Source organism: Pleurodeles waltl, chromosome 3_1, assembly GCF_031143425.1.
Source record: "Pleurodeles waltl isolate 20211129_DDA chromosome 3_1, aPleWal1.hap1.20221129, whole genome shotgun sequence".
NCBI classification, from domain to species: Eukaryota; Metazoa; Chordata; class Amphibia; order Caudata; family Salamandridae; genus Pleurodeles; species Pleurodeles waltl.
The window spans coordinates 935,634,683-935,660,418 of NC_090440.1; the positions used below are offsets into that span (position 1 = coordinate 935,634,683).

At 44.8% G+C, this 25,736-nt stretch overlaps 1 protein-coding gene across 4 annotated transcripts in view; it reads left to right on the forward strand.

Annotated features, from left to right (window-relative positions):
• STPG1 (sperm tail PG-rich repeat containing 1) overlaps positions 1–25,736 on the forward strand; it is a 253,375-nt gene that overhangs the window by 193,159 nt on the left and 34,480 nt on the right. For all 4 annotated transcript variants that reach the window (XM_069221308.1, XM_069221306.1, XM_069221309.1 and 1 more), the window contains 3 exons: positions 1,278–1,389; positions 3,664–3,832; positions 23,733–23,923. In XM_069221308.1, the coding sequence (XP_069077409.1) occupies positions 1,278–1,389; positions 3,664–3,832; positions 23,733–23,923 (472 nt within the window). The remainder of the gene's footprint in view (positions 1–1,277; positions 1,390–3,663; positions 3,833–23,732; positions 23,924–25,736) is intronic.

The window sequence follows — 25,736 nt, forward strand, 5'->3', positions numbered from 1 at the left end:
CGGAGTGCTGAACAATGCAAACACTCACCCCCAGTCACAGATCTGGGTTTAATCCATCTTTCTTTTGCTCACCATGCCACCCCAGTTTAGACCCAGCCGTATGCAAATCAGTCTTGACCCTGTTCCTCATGGGAACAGTACAGCCCGAACTGCAAAGCCAGGTCCTTCCTGGACCGGAAACAAGCATCCTGGGACCGGTTTCAGGGTATCGCCCTTCATCAGCCAGGTTAGCTTGAATCCAGTGGCACAGTGAGCAAGGGGTGCACATCTGGGCACACCCTTGCCACATAGGGCAACTTTAGCAATCAGATTCAACTTGGTCCTCCCCACCTTCTTCCAGCCCTAAGCTGTCTCTCCCTGTAATCAATCAAGACCCTCCTAATTTGGTCCTCTCTTCTCTCTAATGTCTCTCTTATCTCACTATTTGTCTATTGCTACTATTAATTGGACTGTTACACGTTGATTGACTTTTTGGGTATTGTAATACCGAACCACTACAGTCCACATGGTTGACTTAATTTCTTTAGTCTATTCGCTTTTTAATATAAGATTAAGGGGGTCATTATGATCGCCCGGCAGTTTAGACCGCCATGCCGGCAGTGGGTGAAAAGACCGCCACTGGCATGGCGGTCTGAACCGCCATATAAAGAACACAGTGAGGGCCGCCTATGGCTCCGACAGGCAGCCTGACATTGGAGGGAATCATTATCCGACAGGGCAGCGCTGCTGCCCCTCGGATAATGATAAGTGCCTCATTGCGCAGGTCGGACAGTGATCTGCACGACGGGTGCAGATGCACCCGCCGCACAGAGGCATTGACGGCGGCTCCATGTGGACCCGCCGGCAATGTCCCGGCCATACGTTCTGCTGGGCCATTGGGCAGAAACAATGTTTCCGCCTGCTGGCCCAGCAGAATGTTCTTTATGCGGCCAGCAGGGATCCCAGGGTAGCTGGCGATCATTAAAATGACCACCAGCATGTACACGGCTGTTAACACCACCGTGTTCATAATGAGGGCCTAAGTGTTTAGTGTTTTGATGTAAATTACCTACATAATTCACATTGAGCGCTATTTAAAACTGTTAACTAAATAAATAAACAAAACAATAAATAACTAAAAAAGAGAGCTGAAGCTTACACTAGCCTTTTTAATCTGTTTACTGCTGTAAGACAACATTTTAATCAAAGCTGCATAAATGTATGCATCTCTTAATTGTTTGAAAATTAGAGATTTTTAAAATCAAAGTACATTTGACGGTCTTTTGTCTTTACTCTAGGCCTCTCTTACCTGCTGCATACCAAACAACACTGTATCTGCTCGCTCAGCATTTTTATCCAAAACCAGACGGGAGCTGCTGCCCCTGCAACCTCTGAAGGGACCCTCCCCATGTAAGTAGCCAAAAAGATGTAATGCAAGTGGGACAGATCAGATGTGGAAAGATGTGCGTTAGCAGGGCCAATTTTTTGGGAAGGTTATAGATAAGTGACTTTCGAATGTGAGACACAGTCATGGTCTTGGAAAGAGGAGAAAAAAATCATATTGCCTCCTGTGTCAAATTTCTGCCCATTGGGTCTCTGTGGTTTTGCATTGTATTTTCACTTATCACTAGGAAATTCTACTCTGCAGCATCATACTGTGGCTACTAATTTGGCACAGTTTTGCTGCAAGATTTAAGATTCATCTTTTCCAAACAGTAAACTTAGAAGAGTAGGTGACACAATCACTGTTTTTTGGACAAGCATTCAGATATGAAGAGAGAGTTTGGATTATCAGGAGGGATGGTCTACACCCAAAGAGCTCTCGCACTCAGCAATGATTTGTTTGAAGAACATGACTGATATTCTAAAAGAGAAAGGGGGGAAACAGGTGTGGAAATGGAACGAAGGGAAGGATGGGCTGGTGGGCTTTGGCTTTGAAAGCTGTGAGTCTGAGGCTGGGTAGTATGTGGTTTAGGTGAGGTGGATGGGGAGCACCATTAGGTAGGTTTAGGACTGATGAGACATTTCTTAGAGATGTATTATGGAATTCATGCAGCAAACCCCCAGCAAATGAATGAACTAACTGGGAGTAACTGATCCACATCTAGGAAGTGTTTGGGAGACATGAATGGGGTATAGTGCGCAAGGAGCAAAAGACAAGAATTCACAACTTTTGGAGTGAAAATCTGGATCCAGCATATTTCACTATTGTTGAATCCCATTTGACTTAAGCAAGGATTCTGATTCAGGCGCTGTATAAACCTGCCAGAATGTGTTCTATATGAATGACAACACATTTGCCCACCAGCATCTCTAAAAAGGGTGGAGGATTTATAGATCCAAGCCCTGTCATAGATCCAAGGATGAAGCACAAGCTAATGTTATGAGAAAGATGCAATGTGCCACTGCGCTGATGTAACTTTAGCAACACAAAAGGATGTAAGGCAGGACTAAAAAAATAAGTATTTGTCTAGACACCAGCTCACTGCAATGTAAAGTTGCTGCTAGTCTCTGACAGCGTCATAATTCTACATAGACATGTTCAAAGGTTCACTTCCAAAAAATATTGTTTTTAATCTTTAAGCCTTCTTTTTCATCCATCCAGACTTTTTTGCTCAGAGCTTGTATTTTTCCAAAGCAGACCCCTCCATACTTTAATTTTCCAAGCACGGCCAGCCTAGATCTCTGTGGGCTGGCCTAATAGAACTCTTAGCAAGGTGAGACTGAGAGTGTGCTTTGTCAGTAGGGTAAGAGGGGTTCCTGGTTGGAGAAGGATGGTTTCTGATTCTTTTCTGACACACAAATGCTAATGAGAAGGAACTGTGAATGTTAGCCTTACACTTGCCCAAAAGATATTGCAGATGGACATGTTCCCTGACACGTGGTGGGGCCTAAAGTAATATTGACAAAGGATAATGATTACCTTTGCTACTGAAAGAGCTTCAGCCAAGAGGCTTTGCCACAAATTGAAGTGGACTATGTAACAGTGTGGCCTGTTCCCTATGCAATCATTGGGACCAGTGCCATGCGTCTTCCTTTGCTTTTAAGTAATGTGTTTTTGTTCTTTAACAAATGATTAAATTCCTAATTCATAAAGACTCCTCTATGAGTCGGTGAAACATGTGTTTAGAGTACTCCTGAATTTCCAGGAATAGGTCATACCTCACGGAAGAAGGATTTGTGAAGCGGTCATATTATGAATTGTTGTTAGTTGCTGTGGTGCCCTAAGAGTGAGAAAGTACTTCTCAGGTGAACCTATGCAGATCCAGTGTAACTAGCAGATTCCTTTTAAGATGCCCAAGGTTGTTGCCTTATGATTGGTTGTCAGAAACACATAAATAGTCCCATGTTGTCACACAATAATCAAGTGCCTTAAAACCATTCTGTCACTATTTTCAGGTCCAAAAGAAGGTTGCTTTGAGAAATCTTTAATTTACAATTTATTAATTAAAGGCTCTCTTTGAAGCAATTCAAAAGCATTGAGCCTCCAAAACCAATTTTGACCAACAACCTCTCATAACAACTTTGCCCACAGCATATCATGAAAATCCGACATAAAAACATGCAACCTAGAAAATGAGAAAAACACTACAATGCACCTGTTCAAAGAATATTTTATTTTGATTCATGTTGAACTCATTGTATGATCATATGCTGATTATTTGTTTCTCTTTGATTTTGCAGGCCATTACACTATTAATGATTCTCTGGTGAAAGAATCACCCAAAGTCATAAAATCTTCATTTAAGTCAAAAACGTTACGAGACAGTTGGGCTGGCCAGTCAGCAAATCCTGGACCAGCATCCTACCATCCATATGACTCACCTGAGCCAGTACAAAAGATAATATATCCGTGAGTTCTGCTCCCTGACACTTTTTTTCTAATCTATCTATTCACTTGTGTATTCGGCGTGCAACTATACACCATCAGCAATTAATTCTCCTTTCTGCTGAAGGCACCAAGTGAGTATCTTATGCCATGTGTTAGTTTTGCCTAATGCTAAAAGGTTTCTAACTCACATAATATTCCTAAGTCATGTGAGTAATTTGTACATGGTGTAAAATGCGTCTGAAAATGTAGGACCACACGCGCTAACCATTTTTATTGTCACAAACACCCTGGATCAGAGTTTGTGACTCCAAAGTTTTTCCTATGTATCAATCCCATTTTAGGAGTCCGTGGAGTTTTAGTGACTCCTAAAATGGGATTGTGACTGGATATTGATTCAGTATTTGGAAGGGGTGTGGCTTAGGCGTCCCTTCCAAATGCTGAATCTGTACTGTACATATCAATGGTTTGCAACTTTGATTCCGTTGTCAAACCATTGAAAAGTTACTTACCCCTCAAGTTGGAGTCCAGAACGGAAAGAGTCCCTCTGGACTCCTTCCACTTTGTGAATTGTGGAAAACGTTTTTGGGGTAAGTTGGCAGTGCCTCAGGGTACCACTGCCAACTCTCAGAGGAACGTCTAAAATAGAAAAACAAATTTTTTAAACCATCCCTCTTTCTTTTAAATAAATGAGGCTTCTTTGAGATAAAGCTTCTTTATACAAATGCAATCACAGACATGGTGGTATGCTGAGACTTGCAGGGCACCACCCCTCTGTATCCAATAGAGTGAGTTGCAATTTGTAACCTACCTAATGAAGATTAATTAAAAGGATCAGATGGCAATCCATTCCAATTTAAATTTTACGAACTGACTTAATATATAGGTCAGTTCTCAAAATTCTCTACTAGTCCAAAAATACTGCAACAGTTTTTGTAACCAGTATAATCATACAGCTGGCCCCACCCTCATTTGCATGTGTTTGCGTGTTCTGCAGAAAACAAGGCTCACTGCCATTTAGAATTGTTCACACCTTAATGAGCTGTACAAGGTATAACCTCAGCTCAGGATATTTTCAGGGAACCACATCAGCTTAGTGATGGATTTCACCCGTACTGTCAAAGCAGTAGAATGTGTTTTCTTCGTGATAGGGTGTAGGAGAGTACCATCTTGCCTGGCATGTTACCCCCATATTTCACTGTATATATGTTGTTTTAGTGTATGTGTCACTGGGACCCTGCCAGCCAGGGCCCCAGTGCTCATAAGTGTGCCCTGTATGTGTTCCCTGTGTAATGACTAACTGTCTCACTGAGGCTCTGCTAACCAGAACCTCTGTGGTTATGCTCTCTCTGCTTTCTAAATTGTCACTAACAGGCTAGAGACCAATTTCACCAATTCACATTGGGATACTGGAACACCCTTATAATTCCCTAGTATATGGTACTGAGGTACCCAGGGTATTGGGGTTCTAGGAGATCCCTATGGGCTGCAGCATTTCTTTTGCCACCCATGGGGAGCTCTGACAATTCTTACACAGGCCTGCCACTGCAGCCTGAGTGAAATAACGTCCACGTTATTTCACAGCCATTTACCACTGCACTCAAGTAACTTATAAGTCACCTATATGTCTAACCTTCACCTGGTGAAGGTTGGGTGCTAAGTTACTTAGTGTGTGGGCACCCTGGCACTAGCCAAGGTGCCCCCACATCGTACAGGGCAAATTCCCCAGACTTTGTGAGTGTGGGGACACCATTTCACGCGTGCACTATACATAGGTCACTACCTATGTATAGCGTCACAATGGTAACTCCGAACATGGCCATGTAACATGTCTAAGATCATGGAATTGTCACCCCAATGCCATTCTGGCATTGGGGGGACAATTCCAGGATCCCCTGAGTCTCTAGCACAGACCTGGGTACTGCCAAACTGCCTTTGCCGGGGTTTCACTGCAGCTGCTGCTGCTGCCAGCCCCTCAGACAGGTTTCTGCCCTCCTGGGGTCCAGCCAGGCCTGGCCCAGGAAGGCAGAACAAAGGACTTCCTCAGAGAGAGGGTGTTACACCCTCTCCCTTTGGAAAAAGGTGTCAGGGCTGGGGAGGAGTAGCCTCCCCCAGCCTCTGGAAATGCTTTGATGGGCACAGATGGTGCCCATCTCTGCATAAGCCAGTCTACACCGGTTCAGGGATCCCCCAGCCCTGCTCTGGCACGAAACTGGACAAAGGAAAGGGGAGTGACCACTCCCCTGACCTGCACCTCCCAGGGGAGGTGCCCAGAGCTCCTCCAGCGTGCCCCAGACCTCTGCCATCTTGGATTCAGAGGTGTGCTGGCACACTGGACTGCTCTGAGTGGCCAGGGCCAGCAGATGACGTCAGAGACTCCTTCTGATGACCTGTGTTACTAGCCTATCCTCCTTCCTAGGTAGCCAAACCTCCTTTTCTGGCTATTTAGGGTCTCTGCTTTGGGGAATTCTTCAGATACCGAATGCAAGAGCTCACCAGAGTTCCTCTGCATCTCCCTCTTCACCTTCTGCCCAAGGATTGACCGCTGACTGCTCAGGACGCCTGCAAAACTGCAACAAAGTAGCAAAGACGACTACTGCAACCTTGTATCGCTTCATCCTGCCAGCTTTCTCGACTGTTTCCTGGTGGTGCATGCTCTGGGGGTAGCCTGCCTCCTTCTTGCACCAGGAGCTCTGAAGAAATCTCCCATGGGTCGACGGAATCTTCCCCCTGCAACCGCAGGTAACAAAAGACTGCATCACCGGTCCTCTGGGTCCCCTCTCAGCATGACGAGCGTGGTCCCTGGAACTCAGCAACTCTGTCCAAGTGACTCCCACAGTCCAGTGACTCTTCAGTCCAAGTTTGGTGGAGGTAAGTCCTTGCATCCCCACGCTAGACTGCATTGCTGGGTACTGTGTGATTTGCAGCTGCTCTGGCTCCTGTGCACTCTTCCAGGATTTCCTTCGTGCACAGCCAAGCCTGGGTCCCCGACACTCTAACCTGCAGTGCACAACCTTCTGAGTTGTCCTCCGGCGTCGTGGGATTCCCTTTTGTGACTTTGGGTGGACTCCGGTTCACTCCTCTTCCAAGTGCCTGTTCCGGTACTTCTACGGGTGCTGCCTGCTTCTTGAGGGCTCCCTAACTTGCTGGGCGCCCCCTCTGTCTCCTCATCCAAGTGGAGACATCCTGGTCCCTCCTGGGCCACAGCAGCATCCAAAAGCCCTAACTGCAACCCTTGCAGCTAGCAAGGCTTGTTTGCGGTCTTTTTGTGTGGGAACACCTCTGCAAGCTTTTTCACGACGTGGGACATCCTTCCTCCAAAGGGGAAGTTTCTAGCCCTCTTCGTTCTTGCAGAAACCAAAGCTTCTTCCATCCGGTGGCAGCTTCTTTGCACCCTCAGCTGGCATTTCCTGGGCATCTGCCCTCTCTCGACATTGTCGCGACTCTTGGACTTGGTCCCCTTGTTTCACAGGTACTCAAGTCCGGAAATCCACTGTTGTTGCTTTGCTGGTGTTGGTCTTCCATGCAGAAACCCCCTATCATATATATATATATGGGGGTTATAGGTGCACTTTACACCTACTTTTCAGGGTACTTGGGCTGGGCTATTTTTCTAACCCTCACTGTTTTCTTACAGTCCCAGCGACCCTCTACAAGCTCACATAGGTTTGGGGTCCACTCGTGGTTCGCATTCCACTTTTGGAGTATATGATTTGTGTTGCCCCTATACCTATGTGCTCCTATTGCAATCTATTGTAACTTTACACTGCTTGCATTACTTCCTTTTGCTATTACTGCATATTTTTAGTATTGTGTACATATATCTTGTGTATATTTGGCATCCTCATACTGAGGGTACTCACTGAGATACTTTTGGCATATTGTCATAAAAATAAAGTACCTTTATTTTTAGTATATCTGTGTATTGTGTTTTCTTATGATATTGTGCATATGACACCAGTGGTATAGTAGGAGCTTTGCATGTCTCCTAGTTCAGCCTAAGCTGCTCTTCTATAGCTACCTTCTATCAGCCTAAGCTGCTAGAAACACCTCTTCTACACTAATAAGGGATAACTGGACCTGGTACAGAGTGTAAGTAACCCTTGGTACCCACTACAAGGCAGGCCAGCCTCCTACATAGGATTATCAGGAAGAAGTATTAACCTTTAACAAAATATGTTTTTTTTAAGTATTAAGGAAGTCAATTTATGTTTAGAGGTTGTGTGCCCAAACCGCTTCATCTTCCAAAATGGACAGGATTAGCATTGCAACCAAAAGGATCTTAGTAAATATTTGTGATTCTGTATATAAAGTTAAATCATAAAATGGCCCCTGGGACAGATGCACAATGAGATGGCCATCCAAGCAGCAGAAAGAAATTTGAGAGAAGTGGAGGAAAAAGTGAACATATACCTCTTACTTACTTTAAAACCTGCACAATGTATTTTGGGACGATCAATTCACATACACATATGTTCATTTAAGGTGAGCAGGATTAATAATAATAAAATATACGACATTAGTTGCATGTGAACAGGCTTGACTTGTGACAGGCCTCATTCAGTTTAACAGTGTCTCTGTAACTGCTATGAAGATCTAGTTCACAGCAACACATTCACGACGACTGGGGCAAATACAAGCCTTTGTCCCCATTGTAGATCCGATAATGAGGGTACAGTCAAGGAAGCAGAGCATCTTGAGTATTAAACTGGTCAGGTGTTATTCTTCATGCCCACATTTAAGCTTACCTGCACTTCACAATCCTGGCCCCACCTACACATCGCTATATACCGGTACATCAAAATCTTACTGTTTGCCTACCAGCACTGATGGTTCTAGTATGTATGCCTGGTCCTCCCTTATATTTGTCATGCACAAGATTTTTCTAACTGTAGTTTTGATCATACTGTCTGAACAGATCTTTATTTGACTCCTGGCTTTCATGCCATATTTCCTCTATTTGATCTCTTTACTACACCCATATTTCTGTATCTGACCATGCGTTCATGCTCATTCTAATTCTACTTAGCTAGTTCCTTCAAGCAACCTACTTGATGTGAAGTCCACGTTCCATATCGAATTGTTCATCGGGGGTAGCTTGGTCAGTACAATTGGGGTGTGTGTGAGCTTCAGGTTTTCCAACAATCATGCAGGCATAAAATGTGGACTATAATATGGACTTTACCAGACTTTCCACCCCCCACAAGACTACTTCTTCCAGCAGCCTCTGCTACTGGGAGGAGCCCTGCTGCCATTTTTTCCACCACCAGCCCATTCAAGTGGGCGCCTCCTCCTGCATTGCAGGACTTCACCGGACCCTCCGCCCCTGCAAGACTACTTCTCCCAGCAGCCTTCCCTACTGGGAGTAGACCTAATGCTGCCATTTTTTTCCTGCCACCAGCCCATTTAAGTGGGATCCTTCTCCTGCATCGCAGGACTTCACCAGAACTCCCCCCCCCCCCCCTGCAAGACTACTTCTCCCAGCAGGCTCTGCTACTGGAAGAAGACCAGCTGCCATTTTGTCCCACCACCAGCCCTCTTTCGCTGCAGTTTCAGGCAATGTCACCCTTCTTTCAGCACCGCCTAGCTCTGCCTTTGCTGCACCCACACTAAGGGGGTCATTCTGACCCTGGCAGTCTTCGACCGCCAGGGCCACGAACGACTGAAGCACCGCCAACAGGCTGGCGGTGCTTCATTGCCCATTCTGACCGCGGCTGTAAAGCCGCGGTCGGAAAACCGGGTCCGGCGGTTTCCCGCCGGAATAGCCCCGGCTGGGCGAATCCTCCATGGCGGCGCTGCAAGCAGCGCCGCCATGGGGATTCCGACCCCCTTCCCGCCAGCCTGTTTCTGGCGGTTTTCACCACCAGAAACAGGATGGCGGCAACGGGTGTCCTGGGGCCCCTGGGGGCCCCTGCACTGCCCATGCCACTGGCATGGGCAGTGCAGGGACCCCCTCACAGGGCCCCAGTATGCTTTTCACTGTCTGCTTAGCAGACAGTGAAAAGCGCAACGGGTGCAACTGCACCCTTAGCACACCTGCAACACCGCCGGCTCCATTCGGAGCCGGCTTCTGTGTTGCAGGCCCTTTCCCGCTGGCCCGGCAGGCGCTCCCTTGGCGGGCGCCCGCCGGCCCAGCGGGAAAGTCAGAATGGCCCCCGCGGTCTTTTGACTGCGGAGCGGCCAATTGGCGGTTCCCGTTTGGCGGGCGACAACCGCCGCTCGCCAAACTTGGAATGAGGGCCTAAGTGTCTGCTCCTCTGCCTCTTTAGCATCTGTTTGTCCTCGGCTGCCAGCTCCTGCAAATGCACTTCCTGTCCCCTAGCAGCCTGTCCCACTAAGTGTGCCCTTTCTCGGTCTGCCTCCCAACCTTTTTTCAGGCAGCCTGCCCCTGCCTCCGATCCCACCTCCTGCCCACAGCACCACCAGTGCTCCTTCCACCATTACGCTGTGGGTCAGAGGTTACCCGTGCTTATGACTCCCGCTCCCTCCTCTGCTCTTCTGGTACCTCCCTCCACCGAGTTCACTGACACTCCACGGATGCCACTCTCTCTCCATCACCTGGTCTCCTTTTGACATGAGTTAAGAGGGCATGCCATGCGTGCACCCAGACTACACCAAGCACCAGGACCCCAACCCCCACAGACCGCCACTGCTTCACCTTGGATGAACTACGAGCCCTGAACCCTGGGTGCCAGGAAAACAACAACTGCACCCATGCCCCCCCCAGGACCACCAAAGGTCCTTTCTCCTGCTGGAACTGCCACTTCTTCTGTGTCACTGAGGATACCACCTACACCCCCCCCAATCAGCCACACCACATCACACACTCTGACCTACTGGACCAATGGCAACACCTCCAGAAAGATCAACTGCTTGCTGATCAATGCACACTCACTCAGAAAACACGTCATGGAAACCTGGGACATCATCACAACGAACAACCTGGACACAGTTTTCATCACAGAAACCTAGCTGAACCCTGCATATGGTCCGGGCATTGTAACAGCCATCCCCGAAGGATACAAGATTGCGCACCAGGACCGAACCAACAGAAGTGGCAGAGGCATCACCATAATCTTTAAAGAGAACCTTGAATGCTTAACCACCACAGACAACTCTGCCCCCTTCATGGAGCACCTCCACTTCCTAATCTGCACAAACAGCAAAACCACCATCAGAAGCACCCTTACCTACAGATCTCCAGGACACCTTCCTGCCTTCTGCAACGCAATCCCCACCTTCATTGCCCCTTTTGTTATCATTTGAAGCTGTACATATTCCTAAGAGACCTCAACTTTCACCTTGAGAACACCAACCATGCCAGCATAGCCTACCTCCTAGAAAGCATAGCTAACTTCGGACTCAAGCAGCTTGTCACCAACCCCATCCACACAGCAGGACACACTCTTGACCCAATTTTTTTAGCCAGCAACAGAGAAACATACACCCACACCGAGTAGCTCATCTGGCCCAATCACCACAGCACCCATTTCATCATCGGAACATACCCACCTCCACTACCAGCGAAACGAGGGGCAGCTGGTCAGAGGTATCAGAGCAACCACCACTGAAGACATAGAACAACCGGCATAAAACTTCACAAACTGGATCACGGTTAGTGCTGATGAAGTTGCACCAAGGAAATCCACCAAACCCAAGAAACGAACACCCTAACTGGTTCACAACAGAACAGATACCCCAGAAAAGTGATTGCAGAGGGAAGGAAAGAAGATGGCAGGTAGTAAGATCCCTAAGGGTCGAAAACGATTCAAAGATGCCCTCAAACATTACCATCATCTCCTGGGAAACACCAAGAAGACCCAAGTAGCCACCTGCATCAATGACAGCTCCAACACCAGCAAGGAACTGTTCAACATATTCAAAGAGTTTGCCAACCCCTCAGCAACTGAAAACACCATCACACTCTTGCAAGCTCTCTGCAACATCCTCTCAGACTTTTTCCACAGCACAATTAATACAATCTACTAAGACCTTGCACCCCAACCTCCTGCCGAGGATGACATCAACCCCTTCACACCAACTAACACCTACTAACACCAGCTCACCTTGTGGAACACCCTTCCCAAGAAGGAAACAGCGTCCATCATGAGATCCATACACTCCGGAGCCCCAGCAGGCCTTGGCCCCACCCATACTTTCAACCTCAGCAATCAACCCATCAGCAGTTAACTCAGCAAGGTCCCCAACTCCTCGTTCACCGTGGCCCACTTTCCCCAGAAATGGAAACATGCCAATGTGAAGTGGTTGCTGAAGAAACCATCTGTGGATCAAGGAGAACTCAAGATCTACCGACCCATCTCCCTGGTCCCCTTCCCGCCAAGGTCATTGAGAAAGCTAGCAACATCCAGGTAACCAGACACCTGGGGAATCTTTTGCACCCCCCCCCCCAAACCGGCTTCAGAGCAAAACACAGCACTGAGACGGCTATAGTCACAGCCACGGAAGACATCAGGATGCTGCTAGACCATAGAGAAACGGCAGCACTCATCCTCTGCGACCTCTTAGCACCCTTTAACACCATATCCCACCACACACTGATCAACAGACTCCACTAGATCAGAATCCAAGGAGCATCTGTCAAGTGGATTGCTTCTTACCTCACAGGAAGGACACAGAAGATCATCATCCCTCCCTACTCCTTGCTCCCTAAGAACGTAGCCTGCGGTGTACCTCAAGGCTCATCCCTCAGCCCAACCTTTTTCAATGTATACATGACACCCCTGGCCAACATAGTGAGGAACCTATGGACTCAACATCATCTCCTACGCTGATAACACTCCACTCATCCTCTTCCTGACAAATGACCCAACAACCATCAAAGACCGGTTTTAAAGATGCATGATGGAGGTGGCTGTATGGATGAACAACAACTGTCACAAGCTTACTTCAGACAAGACAGAAGAACTCATCTTTGGGAAAGCCAAGGAAACCCTGTGGAAGAACGGATGGTGGCCACCTGAGTAGGGCCCTCCCCCAAACATTCTGAATGCACCCGCAACCTCAGCATCATCCTCGACAGACAGCTTTCCATGAAGAAACAGGTCAGTGATGTCTTCTCCCCTGCTTCCTCACAGAAGGCCATCAGACGACTCCCACTCAACACCAGGCAAACTGTCTTGTAAGCTCTTATCACATGTAGACTCGACTACGGCAACACCCTCTACATAGGAATCTCGACCCACTTCATGAGGAAACTCCAGATCACTGCAGTCAGAGTCATCCTCGACCTCCCCAGACAGTCACACATCACCCCTCACCTTAGAAAACTCTATTGGCTATGAGTTGCAAAGACATGCCAGTTCAGGCTGCTCACCCAAGCTTACAAGGCACTACACAATGGACTCATCAATCGAGTGTCTTTCCACCAAACTACCAGAGAACTCCATTCCAGATCCCTCTCCCTGGCAGCTACTGACCGCAACCGCCAGGCAAACAGCAGAGGCCGTTCCTCCTCCCATCTGATAGCTCAGACCTGGAACACCCTTCACCTGTGCCTCAGAGTTTTACTATCACTCCAACATTCAGGAAGGACCTCAAGACCTGGATGTTCAACCAACAGGAACAGGCAGCATGAACCCGCAGCATGGCCCCACAGTGCCTCAAGACCCTCACAGGTGAAGCAGCCACGGTATAAAAATCCTGATTGATTGATTTATGTTAAAATACATGAGGGGCTTAAGAGGCAATGGAAAGGAACAGGAACTTAGATTGACAGGGTACTAAGTAAGTAAAGAAAGCAATATTTTATAAACTAACATTTTTAAGACTTTCAAAACAGAGTGTGTGTGCGTTTTTGTCTGTGTACGTATCAAAATTCAATGTGAAATCCGACAGACACATCACTATACCTGACTGAAAGCACCTGTACTCAACTATTTAGCAGGAACAACATTTATTATGAAAGTGTAACACCCCAAACACTCTTCCCTGAAGCTACGCCCCTGTTGTTCATGTCAGCCTCTCAAAACCGAACTGAATTGGTTATTGACTTAATGTCTGCTTACTAGACTGCGTACACTTTGATAATGCCAGCTTTGGTTTATAAATGTTACCAAGGCTTTATATGCCATTACTGTGTAATGCTAAGTCATTCTATGACGATCCACTGTCTACACTCCTCCAGGTCTGGCTGAGCACGTACCTTGAACCTTAAAGTTCTAAGTACTGGTTCAAAGTACTGGGCATGCATTAATGTATGGGTGTTTGCCATTCCACCATGGGCTTTTGTCCCTCCATTACACTGGACCAATTGACTTTAGCATGCATTATGATTATATATTTGGCATCTTACATTGTGGGATGTCCCCATTTTGATGCATCCAGATTTTCTATTTTTCGTTTGCATTCACTGCCTTTGGCGTTGCTGGTGGTCACCTAGTCATGAACCTTACCTGGTAGTCAGGCTGTCCCAAACAAATATACGTAATATAATTAAATGAATGAAGGCCAATTGTGTCGTCATTGGTCCTGCTGAAAGCCTGACATGAACCTGCTCTCAAGCTTTACTGGCGAGTTTCCATGCCGGAGACCGAGTTGCGGTGTTGAAGCCCATTCATTCTCTGACTGGCACAAGAGTAAGGCTGCTGGATTGGGCAAGTGTCATCATTTTGACGAATATGCCCATATGAGGGTGATTCCTTATGATTTATCTCTTTTGCCCAATATCCAGCTCCATTGCCTTGTTGTCATTTATACTCATTTATATTTTTAGTAACTTTTATATGAACTCGACTGCCGGATCAAGTTTAAGCATGAACGGAAAGCAGGGATGACCTAGAATCACATTCTTTTTAGATAGCAACTTATAAATGGCTGACACATTTGGGAAATGAGGGTCTGTTTCTCTCAGTGGCTGAATCAGTTTTTGGGTCAAGTAATGTGCTGTTTCCAGGTTAGCTGTTTCCGCCCAGCAAACGAATGATCTGGTATTCACACAGACATTACACAGGGGCAGACCATAGGATGATTTCTGACTTCTGAGGTTGCTACATACGATTGTTCAATGACTTACTTTCTTAACTGGAGTCTACATCCGTTCCCATACACTAATATGCGATTGGTGGTTGTTTAAATGCTCCCTGCTAAAAGGATTAGGGCCAGATGTATCATTATTATCAATAGCGATTACCAAATCGCTATTGGAACGTATGAAACTCCAGGAGTTTCATACAGCGATTCGCAAGGACTCGCAAATGGACCTACCTCATTAATATCCATGAGGTAGGTTGCAATTTGTGAACCATTGCGAATGGCTACAATCACAGGGATGGTGGCCTGCTGGGCTCAGACCATCATGTCTGTGATTGCTTTTACATAAAGCAATCTTTTTTTTCAATGCAGACCATTTTCCTTAAAGGAAAATGGGATGAGTTTAAAAAGGAAAAATGAAAAGTTTTCTTTACATTTTTTAAGAGTAGGCAGTGGTCCGTGGGACCACTGCCTGCTCCTAAAAAATGATTTTGCATGCATTCCCAAATGGGAAGGGGTCCCTTGAGGACCCCTTCACCTTTGAAAATGGGTTACCACCAATTTGAGATTGGTCGTAACTGCGATTGTTTTGTGACTGCATTCACGGTCACAAAACAAACATACACACCTCTGCAATTTGGTGTTAGGAAGAGACGCCCTTGACACGCCCCTTCCTAATACCGAATCAGTATGTATTCGCAAATCCAATTTGCGATTCGGTAACAAGTTACCGAATCGCAATATGGATTTGATACGTGCCAAAATGCATTTTTGTGATCACAAACGACCCGAGCGCAAAAATGTATGATACATCTGGCCCTAAATGGCTTAAGCAATTTAGATGTGTCCCAAATATTTATGACCAAGTATGGGCTTTAGGAACCATTTTTCTACAGCTTTTCTCTCGTCAGGACCTATTATATGCAGGTTCACCTTCTTCCTCTCCTAAGATCCGATAGAACAAAGTCATTTGAAGTCACTGCTGTGGCATAAGGTAAGAGTATGACAGGTACACAGTAATTCACTTTTAGTGACATCCTTTGTGGACCTTGTCAACCCTTTTTTCAATCCCAATATTTCTGCACACAAAACAATATTAAGAAAGTGAGTGATCTGTGATTCCCTACGGGTCTTAATATTTTGTCAAAAGAGAAATAGTGAAGGTTTGAATGAACTACATTTTATGCTTGAAATGATCTCATAGATGTGAGTGTAATCGTCCAGTTGAAAAAGGGCAGTGGTGATCGATTAGAACTGTGGTTCTTAACCTTTTGACTTTGGAAGACCCCTGCTAAATCACTAGAGGCAGCAGGGACCCCCAAGCGTGTTAATTCCCATCAATCATTCGGAAATCCTTCATTTTCATGTTTCACACTTTATTGCTTTCTTCTTCTGGTCCCCTTTTCACTCCCTCCTTTGCACGAACTTCCTGGCAGCTCACACACTTCACCCGGCGCACACAACATAAAACACGGATTCAACTGCAAACACTTTGGCACTGTCAAGCATTTCGGCAGCTTTGAACCTCATTCACACGCTTTCATATATATGTACAACTGGCACATGCCACCACAGCTCTATACAGTCCGTAGGGAGGCATGAATTGGATGTTCAAGTAGCCTGAACACCTTAATGGCCTACTGATAGGCACTGTGAGAAACTCGCACTGCCTTCTGCCTTAACTCCAAACCTCTCAATCATGTCCCGTTAGCAACACAGACCCACAACCTGAACTCACAGAGGTACCTAAAAGCGACCTAGGCCACAACACACACAGTACAAGAATAATATGCAGTCTAAAAAAACTGCACAAAAACAGTACACTGGAAAAAAGAATCATAGGGAAGCACATTAAGTAAAAGGTGAGAAATGTAAACATGAGCTTTCTAACTGACATGGGTTAGCTCATTTTGTTAAATATCACTGCTGACCATTGGCCCCAGGATCCCGAGACATCGTGGGGTAGCTAGGCACTATAGCCCACGGACCCCCGAGAATGTGTTGTAGAATCCTGGGGTTTCGCTGCCCAAAGGTTAAGAATCGCTGGATTAGAAGGTCTCCTGACTAAAGGATAGCGGATAGATGATTTTTCTAGGAAAAAAGTATAAAAATTAAATTTTGTTACTTGAATTGCGCACCAGATGAAGGCTTTTTGTCAATGAGGAACACCATTTGGTATTTAAATATGATAATTTACAATGATTGTAAATTAACATATGTTTTTCTTCTATATTGACTTCTATGTTGTAAAAAAATGTAAATGGATAAAAGGCTCAGTAAATTTTCCACAAACGTAAACAGTGCATTCTGTGGCACGCTAACAATCTAAGCTATCATATAAACTTAATACCAGTTTAATAACTCAACTTCAGATATTGTTTCAAGTATGCAAAAAAAACTTTCTTTGAGAAAAGACCGATTGGAATTCTGACTGACAGAGCCAATGACGCTTTCAATAGGTGAAGTAGCCCTTTCTGTGGTACAAGCTGTCATCCTGTAGAGCGTTGGAACAACGATATTAAAGCTCTCAAAACATTATAGAATGACTCAGAAGTCGCAGTACTTATTAGCGATCAAACTTTTTTTTTACCAGATCTAGAAGAATGAGGCTGGGCTGCTGCTGTCTGCAAATATTACACCTATATAACTAGACCGGAGTCAACAAATTCAAGCAAGGGCTAACATTGCTTCATTACGTTTGCATGATTGTACAATAAAAAAGATTCATTCGCTTGCAAAAATGCTAAATTATAGTTATTATTCTAGACTTCTGGAGATGAGTAATGAGGATATAATGAATGAGTTTCTAACACGTTTCAGTGAAATCCGAAGTTATGAAACATAGTATATGGAAGAAAGTGCAGAAGGATTTACCAAACATAAACGATATGCAGCATAGTGAAGTCATACTTCACATATACCTTACACAGAACCTTTGCAAATAGGTAGCATCGTTTACTCTGGGTAATAAGTGGTAGGATAAACATTAAAATGGCCAATGTGATGGTTTGTTTCTGTGTATTATACGTTCTATCCCACAATTCATGTCAAAGAGGCTAAGTTCAATAACTTCACTTGTGTTGAAGAGTCAAAGACCTGGGTTATATTGGGAGACATTGTGATAAGCTAGGGAATGATATGGTTGGGGCTACTTGGCTTTAAATTCTATTTTTGGGAAAGACAAATTGTCAACTTTTGTTTTCCGTTAATTTGGAATATACACAACCATTGCCTCTGGATGGAAAGATATATCAAACTGAACCCCACTGTACTGCTCAAAACCAGCAGACGCCATCATCAGTTGTTTGGTCTGTGCTTCATATCAGCTGCAGGGAAGATAAGACTGGGGTGCCCTGTATCACTTCTTTTCGTATTGCTTGTGGAACAGTTAGTTTTACCCGCTGGACAAACAATAGCACCTCGAATTGTGAATCAAACAATGTGAATTTATGCTGACAAATATCTCTTGATGATCATAAAACCCTCTTGCTCTCTGTCAAGGTTAATACACTATTTACAGAAGTTTCTTTTGCTCATGTTTGCAGTCAGACTATATATAGAGCAAGTTTGAACTATCACAAGTCCCAGTATCTTATTCTGCAACACATATTCAGAGATATGATAATCCTTTGAGGAGATATAAGGAATAAATAGCTGGATGTGTGGGTATCTTTGAACATCACCATTATGGCCCCCATGAATTTCAGTCTGCTTCTTCCCAAAACCCAGTCACAGTTGAATCTCTCACCTTAACCTATATAAAAAGAACTCCATTACAATGAGTATCCCTACTAAGATTAATTAGCTACTTGCCAATGGCCCAGCGGGTACTGGATGTGCTTTTCGTTCCACAAATAGAATGATCCTAAAAAAACTTTGAAATGGTAAACCACCAATCCTCGGCCTTTCTAAATTGCAGCTGCCACAACCGTTAGGGATGCGAGCTTTCTCAGTTTGGGAGTGTATACCCTGGATCTGTTAGACACATTTGCCACTGGACTTTTATAAAGAAGACAAAAGTGTAAATTAAGATACATTGAAAAGTTCCTGGAATGAACCATAGGCCTTGTTAACTGTTAGATCACACCTATGAGGTGCGTTCTCCTAGTGATCACTATAAGAAATGTTGGGCAACCATGCCCAGTAAACCTCTGGTGAATCTCTACCTCTTACCAAGGCTACTTTGTATAATATGCTTCCCTCAAGCATACTAATCTCCTACAGCACATTACTATGTATAATATGTCTGACTGGAGCAGGGCTTCAAGCATATTACCTACTCTGAGCTGCAGTTCCAAATGTGATCTAGACAACATGTCCTTTTCATTCAATAATGGAATCACTTGCAAATTCTTGCCCAGCATCACTCACAAAGACATCAGCATTTCCTCTGATTCTTCGTGTGTGTGCTGTAACTATACAAAATAATTGCCTCTCGTGTGCGGTTCAACAACAACAAATGCGTAAATTGTAAAGAAGGTTCAAAGAACACCAACGCACCCTGCAAAGAGGGGTCTTTCAGTTAAGTATTTATATTGAAAATGCAAAACTGGTGAAGTCACACTTACATTCATCTAATATGGTTTACTTTGGAGTTCTGTACCTCATGGCAGAAGGCATCCCAAAGAACCAATCTTGTCCCAGACACCAACATTCCTTGGCCTTGATGTGTTTTTGTGCTATAAACTGTGTGAACTTTTTTTCAAAATGCTTATGTTTTGGTAAAGTGACAAGGTATTAAAAGACAAAGGGCCTCATTATGACCCTGGCGGGCGGCGGAGGCCGCCCGCCAGGATCCCGCCCTCCAAATTACCGCGCCGCGGTCAAAAGACCGCGGCGGGTATTACGAGTTTTCCCCTGGGCTGGCGGGCGGTTCCAGTTAAACCGCCCGCCAGCCCAGGGGAAAACGACCTTCCCACGAGGATGCCGGCTCGTAATCGAGCCGGCGGAGTGGGAAGGTGCGACGGGTGCTACTGCACCCGTCGCGTATTTCACTGTCTGCAAGGCAGACAGTGAAATACATTTTGGGGCCCTCTTACGGGGGCCCCTGCCGTGCCCATGCCATTGGCATGGGCACGGCAGGGGCCCCCAGGGGCCCCGCGACCCCCCCTACCGCCATCCTGTTCATGGCGGCTTTCCCGCCATGAACTGGATGGCGGTAGGGGGGGTCAGAATCCTCATGGCTGCGGAGCGCGCTCCGCAGCCATGGAGGATTCCAATGAGCAGCGGAAAGTCAGCGGGAGACCGCTGACTTTCCGCTTCTGACCGCGGCTGAACCGCCGCGGTCAGAATGCTCATTGGAGCACCGCCAGCCTGTCGGCGGTGCTCCCGTGGTCGGTGGCCCTGGCGGCCACCGGCCGCCAGGGTCAGAATGACCCTCAAAGTTGTGAAAAAAAACATCCGGCAAAGTTAGGTTTTGTTTGAAAGAACCCAGCCAATGCACACTTTCAGTGGAACAATTTTCTTGCAAAAATGTTTTTGAAGAACTATTCTTCCTAAAATTCTTCTTGCTGGAATTATCACTCACTGTTATTGTTTATCGAGGTTAGCAAACTTCACAAAGGGCAAATTTTGTTTGCTTCAAAAAACTCTGGGGATGAAACTAACTTTTACACCCACCCAAAAGATATTGATCCTGAAAACTGAAAATATTTGACAATCAGAAGACTGGAACACTGATATTTTAACAGTCTCTGATAAACCTCCTTTCAGAGGACCACGGGGCACTCAGGGGCTACTATGCTCAACCATGGTGGTTGAAGGCCTTTGCTCCTCAAGTCCAAGGGCCGAGCCTACTATGGATCCTGAGCAACTGGGACAAGTACCCCTTCTGCATTTGACCCTCAGTAGTAGCTGTGGATGAGCAATCAGAGGTTCCCTAGAGGGGGAGGAGGAGAAGTGTAGATACAGATTAGTGAACACGACTCACAACTCAATGTGCATGCAGTAATGTCAATAAACATATATCCAGTACCTATTTTTCTATCAAAAAATAAGTATTTTATTTCCAGTTCTACATATGAAAAGGAATGATGACATAAGTAAACAACTCTTGAGGTCAGGGTTTTAGTGTTTGTTAGGCAAACTCCTGTCTCACCGTTCTCCTTGTAATGTTGTTGGGGTTATTCCCCATTCACTGGTGGCTGCATCCAGGGAATGCTCACTGGTAGGCTGTACTCAAGAGTTTCCATTTGACTCTTAGGAATTAGCCAAAGCTGTCTATGACAGAAAGTCCCCCTTACAGGCCTGATTCAAGTTTTACCTGCTTCTGCAGCATGGGAACGTTCAGCTGTAAGTGGGTGCCCTGACTGCATGCCCTCACAGGCTATCATTCTGTTTGGAGAAGTTGGGCTGTTCGGATTACACGTGGCAGCACCTGGCAGGTGCAGGCTTCTTTCCGAAGCAGTGCTGCTGGCCTTCCTCAGCGATCAAAGAATCTCTCAGTCTGTGTAGATTCAGTAAGTAGTCTCTCCGGCACGAAGAGGGACTGGTCTTCCATCTCCAGACCAGAGCCCAGTGAGAGTGCACAATCTTTCACAGCATTCTCCAAGATCTTCGGGGGTCGATCAGAGTCAATCCTCGATGCACAGGGCTCAACTCACTGGTTTTAGCCTCACTCTTGTCCCAAACAACGGCCCAAACGTCTTTGGCACTGTAGTACTGGCAGTCCCTCCTGGCATATAGGGTTTTCGCTGTACCACGGGACACAAAACGGACTCCTCTTGTGCAATCACTCACACCATGGCAGCCACTGCTGGTATATGGAGTCGCCGCTAAGGCGTTCACAAGTTCTGGTGAGCTGGTAACACAAACCATTTAACGGTGGCCCCTTTGGCATACGGGGTCACTGCAGCAAGGCTGTTCGTGCTTGGCGCTCCCCGCATAGCCCTCGATCAAGGCTGGATTAACCATTAAGCAAAATAATTATGTGATTAGGTCATCAAGGGAAGGGGTCACCACAGAAATTTTCCATTGTCGGATTTACCATGGACCATATGATGCAAAACTGCAAATGGTGCAGGACCAGGTAGTACAAAAATGGGCTCTCATAATAAATCATTAAAAAAAAAAAATATATATATATATATATATACAATAATAAAAATAATCCTAAAATAGTAATAATAGAGAATAATGATATACATTAATATTGGAAATACAACCAAATTAGAATCTGGTAACTGCCACACGATGCGAACTTAAAAATGTGCAGATCTGTATGCACATGCATGGATCATTAGCTGATCAACTGTGCACGTCACAAGATGAATTTGAAAGATAGGAAGCAGCTACAAAGGAAATGCTACCAAATGTTGATTACAAGGCAGCTCAAACTCTCAAATGAATCAGAAAGAAGTGACCCAATAACAGAGATGCTGCACCAGAAGTATATCTGAACGCCAGAGATAAATTTTGTATCACCATCTTTCACACAATTGTCGACAAACTTGAAACTGAGATGAGAAGAGGAGAGATTACAAAGAAATTGCAGAGAAATGTTTTTTTATTAGTGATGTGCACATAATGTTTCTTCATCATCTATTGAAATTGAAAGGTATTCTCAGTGTTGTCAAAAGCTGATTGATGCTTACCCATAGGACTGGAACACTCATTTCTCAGCTGAGTTTCTGCATTTTCACTCATATGTGTGTCATATGCTCACTGCAACAAAAAATGTAAAAACAAGATTCGGTCATGCAGAACTTTATAAAATAATTGTTAAAGGCAATATTGAGTGTGCCTTTCCAGATACAGACATTTGCTTTCATATATTTTTAACATTAATGGTCACAAATTGCTCAGCTGAGTGTTCGTTTTCTCAGTTGAGGTATATTAAAAATCCCTAACAAACAACTTTGCAACAAGGCAAGCAGGATGCCTTATCTCTTCTACGTATAGAGGCAGAAGTGTTGCATAAGATTAGTTTTGAGGATCTGATCAAAGGCTCTGCAATTAAAAAAAGTAGGAGAAAACTGTTCAAGTATAAATAAAGTGGAAGTATACAACAATAAATATTAGTTTCCATCTTACTGTGAATTTCGAAAAATAAAATGTTATTTGACAGTTTATTTTTGTTTATATTTGGAATTAGATATACATGGGAGCACACAAATCTTTTAAGTGCTCAGGGACTTTAGAGGTCTTAATCCAGCCCTGCCCTTGATAAACAGCTCAGTCCATGGCGGACCTCTCCTGGCATATGGGGTTCATCAAAAACAATCCTGCACACTGGCAATGCCCTGATCAATGCAAAGCCATATCCTCACACCTCTCACAGGGATTTCTCTTGGTAGGACTCTCCACTGAACCTCATTCCCTCCAACGTTCTCCTCTACCTCACATGGCACACTGGTCTTGGCAAGCAGGCAGGTGCTGGTGCTCCAGGGCAGGAGGTTTTGATTTCCGTGAGTGACATCCCACCACCCAGCAGGGAGGCTAGCAAGCTTTAGCCCCCAGTCCTGGACACAGGCAGAAGTCTTGCAGAGGCTCTTCCTCTCGAACAGCCCGTCTGCCTGCATTTCAATGTATCTATGTATAATCTCTTCCTTCCTAAAGTTGTTTTCATCATACATTATTATAGTGTGTCACGAAATGAAGAATTGTAGAATTGGCCTTTTAAAGAGGTTGTTTGCAGCCTTTATTGACTCATAAGAATGACTTTTATCTAAGAAACAGAACAGATTTTGCAGCTTGAACACTGTTTAGTGGACAGATACACATCAGTCAATCATACAGCGCTTTTATGAAATATAGAAAATGCTAATGAAGTCAATACCTATCTGTATAGGCATTTATTGGCGATAATTCTAGAGAGAATTTGCTCTGAACCTCTCTGTGCTCCTTCGTTTTACTTTCTGGCTTCTGTGGCTTGAATGCGTTTTGTACTAAAGGCCAATGTTGGTAACATTGATTTATGTGAACATTTTCATTACAGTCGAAAACATTACTTGTGTATCTCAGCCCCTGCTCTCCCAGTGCCAGAACCTCCGCCCCCTCCTGCGCCTGGTCAGTATGAAATAGTGGATTTTGAAGGACCCGCTAAGCAGTGCATCTCTAGTGCTGTGTTCTTGTCCAACACCAGCCGCTGGACAGAAGACATTTCTGGGAAAGGAATACCAGGACCAGGTAAAGCCATTCGTGAGGTTTTGAAACAAATGTTTGCTATAGCATGTTCATGGGCACATATTACGTTATTGGTATTATACGAATATCTTTTTTCTACACAAATAAACAAATATATAAAGAATTACCAACATCCATTAAGTATGATACTGATGGCTCTTTGGCCTTCGCGGGCAGCTCTTCTAAGTGTTAGGGAGGTCTTAATTGTACTGATTTAGCATGTGGCTTTCTCTGGGTCTTCCTGAATTGACGAAAAGCCCTGGGACCCCTTGTTAGGTGTTTGTCTCATTTGGGAAAGTTTCTTCTCTTTCTCTGGAGTCTGTCGGGCCACTTCAGACAGCTTTCCTGGTGTTCCGGAGTAAACATGACTTGGAATTGACAATTTATTTCAGTCTCTAACTTGGCAGGTTATCTTCTCTTTTTGCCAGTCACTCCCCATTTGTGGGCATCTCTGGACTCGTTCACTATAATACTTGGCCTTTACTAGCTTGTTACACCAGTCACCAGTTGCAATTCTAATTAAGGCAACAAGTCTCTAAAATGACTTGCTCTACAGCCACAGTGGCTGTTGTATAAAAAGATTAGAATCTGATCAATTTCCCCAGCAGTTTGGATGTATTCTTTGCACCTATATTTTTATTAATAGTGACACAACATTGAATAAATAGAAAAATCTAAATTTTAATGTCTTGCATACATCTATGTCTGTGTATAGAGGTACCATACATGTGGATGTTCTTTTACATTTCTGTGCCATACAGCCAACAAATAACAGTTTTCCGTCATCGACCAAAACACATTCCCTCCTTCTTCCCTTCATGTCTACACCTCCACCTAAGGTGCTGCTAGTCAGCAAGTGTTCAGTCTAATTCTCCAGTTCTTCTCCCGTCTAATTTCCTCAGTATCATCCGTGGCCTCCAACTACCCAGATTTACAGTTTGACAGAGGGGTAACTGCTGTCACTATATAAAAAAATCTTTATGCAAGTTTAGTTCGCCTTTCAAGTGCTGCCTGGTCTTGAAATGACACAGTAATCATTCACAAATCCACCAATAGCCTAAACGTATTAAACAAAGCTAGTGAAACAGACCCCTTACTTTGTTAGTGCAGGTTAGATTTAGAATATGCCAAAGTGATTACAGCAGAACATTTACCTTTTTCAAACAGTTGATAATAGCTATAAGGATTTTTGCCACTGTTTAGTCAGAGTCAAACCTGATATTGTGTAGGTGGTGCTCAAGGGGATTTGCGTGTTGGTAGCCCATGTTCTAATTGGTGGCGCTTAGCTACATTGTGTCGTACAATGCTGCTCGTGCCATAGATTCAAATGAGCTAGGAAGCATTGTCTCAAGCATTCCCATCATAGGTGTGCTATTTTTTGATCTCTAAGAAAGACCAGATTCCCAATCACAGACCTCAGTTTATTTTTCGAGGGTGCCCCCACATATCTTCCCCTAATATTATGGTTTCAAATTCCAATTCTTCGAATTGGGATTGTTAATTTACATATGCAGAGTGGTCATTTTGTCCGACTACATTTGTCCCAGGTGTGCAATATTTTTTGTGGATCGGACCAGGTATGATCAGTGTGGTCATGGTCTTGAAGTGCTGAAGGCTAGAATAAAGGCAATGCGAAAACAATGTTAAAAAATAAGCTAATCCACTCATGCTTCAAGGACATGCACTACCGCACATACTGGCATTGGTACTTGCATTCCATGTGTTTTTCTCGAGTGGCTAATCTCAGGTTTGTATTTGTATTATTAACTGTCTAAGAATCTTGGAACTTTTTTTTTAATTCCATGGCAAATTTCGG